Source organism: Miscanthus floridulus, chromosome 2, assembly GCF_019320115.1.
Source record: "Miscanthus floridulus cultivar M001 chromosome 2, ASM1932011v1, whole genome shotgun sequence".
NCBI classification, from domain to species: domain Eukaryota; kingdom Viridiplantae; phylum Streptophyta; class Magnoliopsida; order Poales; family Poaceae; genus Miscanthus; species Miscanthus floridulus.
In genome coordinates, this window is record NC_089581.1 from 16154962 (window position 1) to 16157144 (window position 2183).

Below are 2183 nucleotides of genomic sequence, written 5' to 3' on the forward strand. Positions count from 1 at the left end.
TCGCCTATCAAGCCAAAGGAGTGGATGATGACTGCTTCATCATCCAGTACCTCCCCATCTGCGTGGGGGAGCATATTTGAGCATGCCATGAATTCCTTCTGCCCGACAGCATCCGCGACTGGGTGGACCTCAAGAGGGTCTTCGTCGGAAATTTCTAGGGGACGTATGTCCGTCCTGGGAATTCCTAGGACCTTCAAGAGCTGCTAGTAGGAGCCCAATGAGTCCCTACAGGATTACATCTGTAGGTTTTTAAAGCAGTGCAACTCCCGGCCTGATGTGATAGACGCGGACGTCGTCGGCGCATTCCTCTCTGGGACAACCTGCAAGTCCCTAATTCACAAGCTTGGCTGTGTTAAGCCCTGTACCACCCGTGACCTACTCAACATCGCCACGAATCATGCCTCCGATGAGGAGGCGGTCGGGGCGGTCTTCAGCGACAGTCGGGATAGGGGCAAGGCCAAGCGCAAGGGCCCCTCCACACAAAAGGGTAAGAAGAACAAGAGGGATCGACATCAAACGACCAACCCTGCTTTGGTTGCCGTGGCCGATCGTGCGAGCAAGCTGTCCCAGCAGGGCCAGCCCGACCACTTCGACAGGCTCATAGAGAGTCCATACACCAACCACGCCTATCCCATCAAACACCTCTATAAGGACTGCGAGCTCCTCAAGCACTTCCTATGGCAAGCCACCAAACCAAAGGAAGGGAAATGCAAAGATGAGTCGGCCATGAAAGGAGGCACAACGAGTAAGGATGAAGACGGCTTCCCCAACCCCGAGGAATGCCTCATGATCTTTGGGGGATTTGACGCTATCCACTCTAAGCTCTAGCACAAGGTACGCTATAGAGAGGCATGCACCACCGAGTTGTCCGTACCCTCTTTCCTTAGCTGGTCGAATTCCCCGATCACTTTTGATCGGAGAGACCATCCTTCTCACGTCGACCGACCGGGCCGATACCCGCTCGTCGTCGACCCCATCATCCACCAGAAGCACCTTAACATTCTCTACGTTGACACCCTCGACGTCACGCGCATCCCCTGGCCGGAGCTCTGCCCAGTGAGCTCTCTCTTCCATGACATGATCCCAGGGGCGCAGGCATACCCACTCGGGTAGATCAACCTGCCCATCATGTTTGGTGACCACGCCAATTTCCGCTTGAAAGTCCTAACCTTCGAGGTAGTGGACTTTCCGGGGTCCTACCACGCCATCTTGGGGCGGCCATGCTACGCCAAGTTCATGGTGATCCCCAACTACACCTACCTCAAGCTGAAGATGCCGGGGCCGAATGGCATCATCACCATAGGTAGTACCTTCTCGCATGCTTACACGTGCGACCGTGAGCATTACGAGCTCGCCACTGCCATCATCAACTCCGCCGAGCTCCCCGAGCTCGTGAATTCGGTGACTCCAGCAGTCCCTGACTGCAATGGGCCGACCTCCTCTAGTGCCTTCCATCCGACTGAGGAAACCAAGGCGGTGGAGATCGACCCCACTGACCCGACCAAGACGGTGTGGATCGAGACCAAGCTCCTGGCCAAATAGGAAAGCGAGCTCGCCGACTTCCTACGCCCAAATCACGATGTCTTCGCATCAAAGCCTTCTGACATGCCGGTCATACCAAGGGAGGTCGCCGAGCATGCACTACGCATCGTCCCAGGCTCAATGCCCACCAAGCAACACCTGCATCGTTTTGACGACGAGAGGCGTAGGGCCATAGGCGAGGAGACCGCCAAACTCCTGGCAGCCGAATTCATCAAAGAGGTATTCCACTTCGACTAGCTAGCTAATCCTATTCTTGTGAAAAAGAAGAATGGGAAATGGAGAATGTATGTTGATTATACTGGCCTCAATAAGGCATGTTCAAAGGACCATTTTCCTTTGCCACGCATAGACCAGATAGTCGACTCCACCTTAGGGTGACAAATCATCTCCTTCCTGGATGCCTACTCAGGCTACCACTAGATCGTGATTGTAGGGGACCATGACGCCTAAAGGGGGGTGAATTAGGCAACTTAAAAATCTAACTCTAAACTATGGCCTCTTTTTCTAACCTTAGCAAAACCTATGCAAACGATAAACTATCTAAATATGCAACTACAGTTTTGCTAGTGTGTTGCTATCTCTACCGCAAAAGGAGTAATACAATCAATGTAAATGTGGAAGCTAAAGAGCAAGGTAGAGAT

At 53.1% G+C, this 2183-nt stretch overlaps 1 protein-coding gene across 1 annotated transcript; it reads left to right on the forward strand.

Moving 5' to 3' along the window:
* Window positions 1-1128: 1128 nt before the first annotated feature.
* On the forward strand, window positions 1129-1542 carry LOC136536144 (uncharacterized). Its single transcript, XM_066528536.1, has one exon. It carries the CDS (start codon window positions 1129-1131, stop codon window positions 1540-1542), a length of 414 nt encoding a protein of 137 aa, XP_066384633.1.
* The last annotated feature ends 641 nt before the right edge of the window (window positions 1543-2183 follow it).

Coding starts and splice junctions, on each gene's coding strand:
- LOC136536144 (XM_066528536.1), top strand. CDS start 1,129: ATGTTTGGTGACCACGCCAATTTCCGCTTGAAAGTCCTAACCTTCGAG.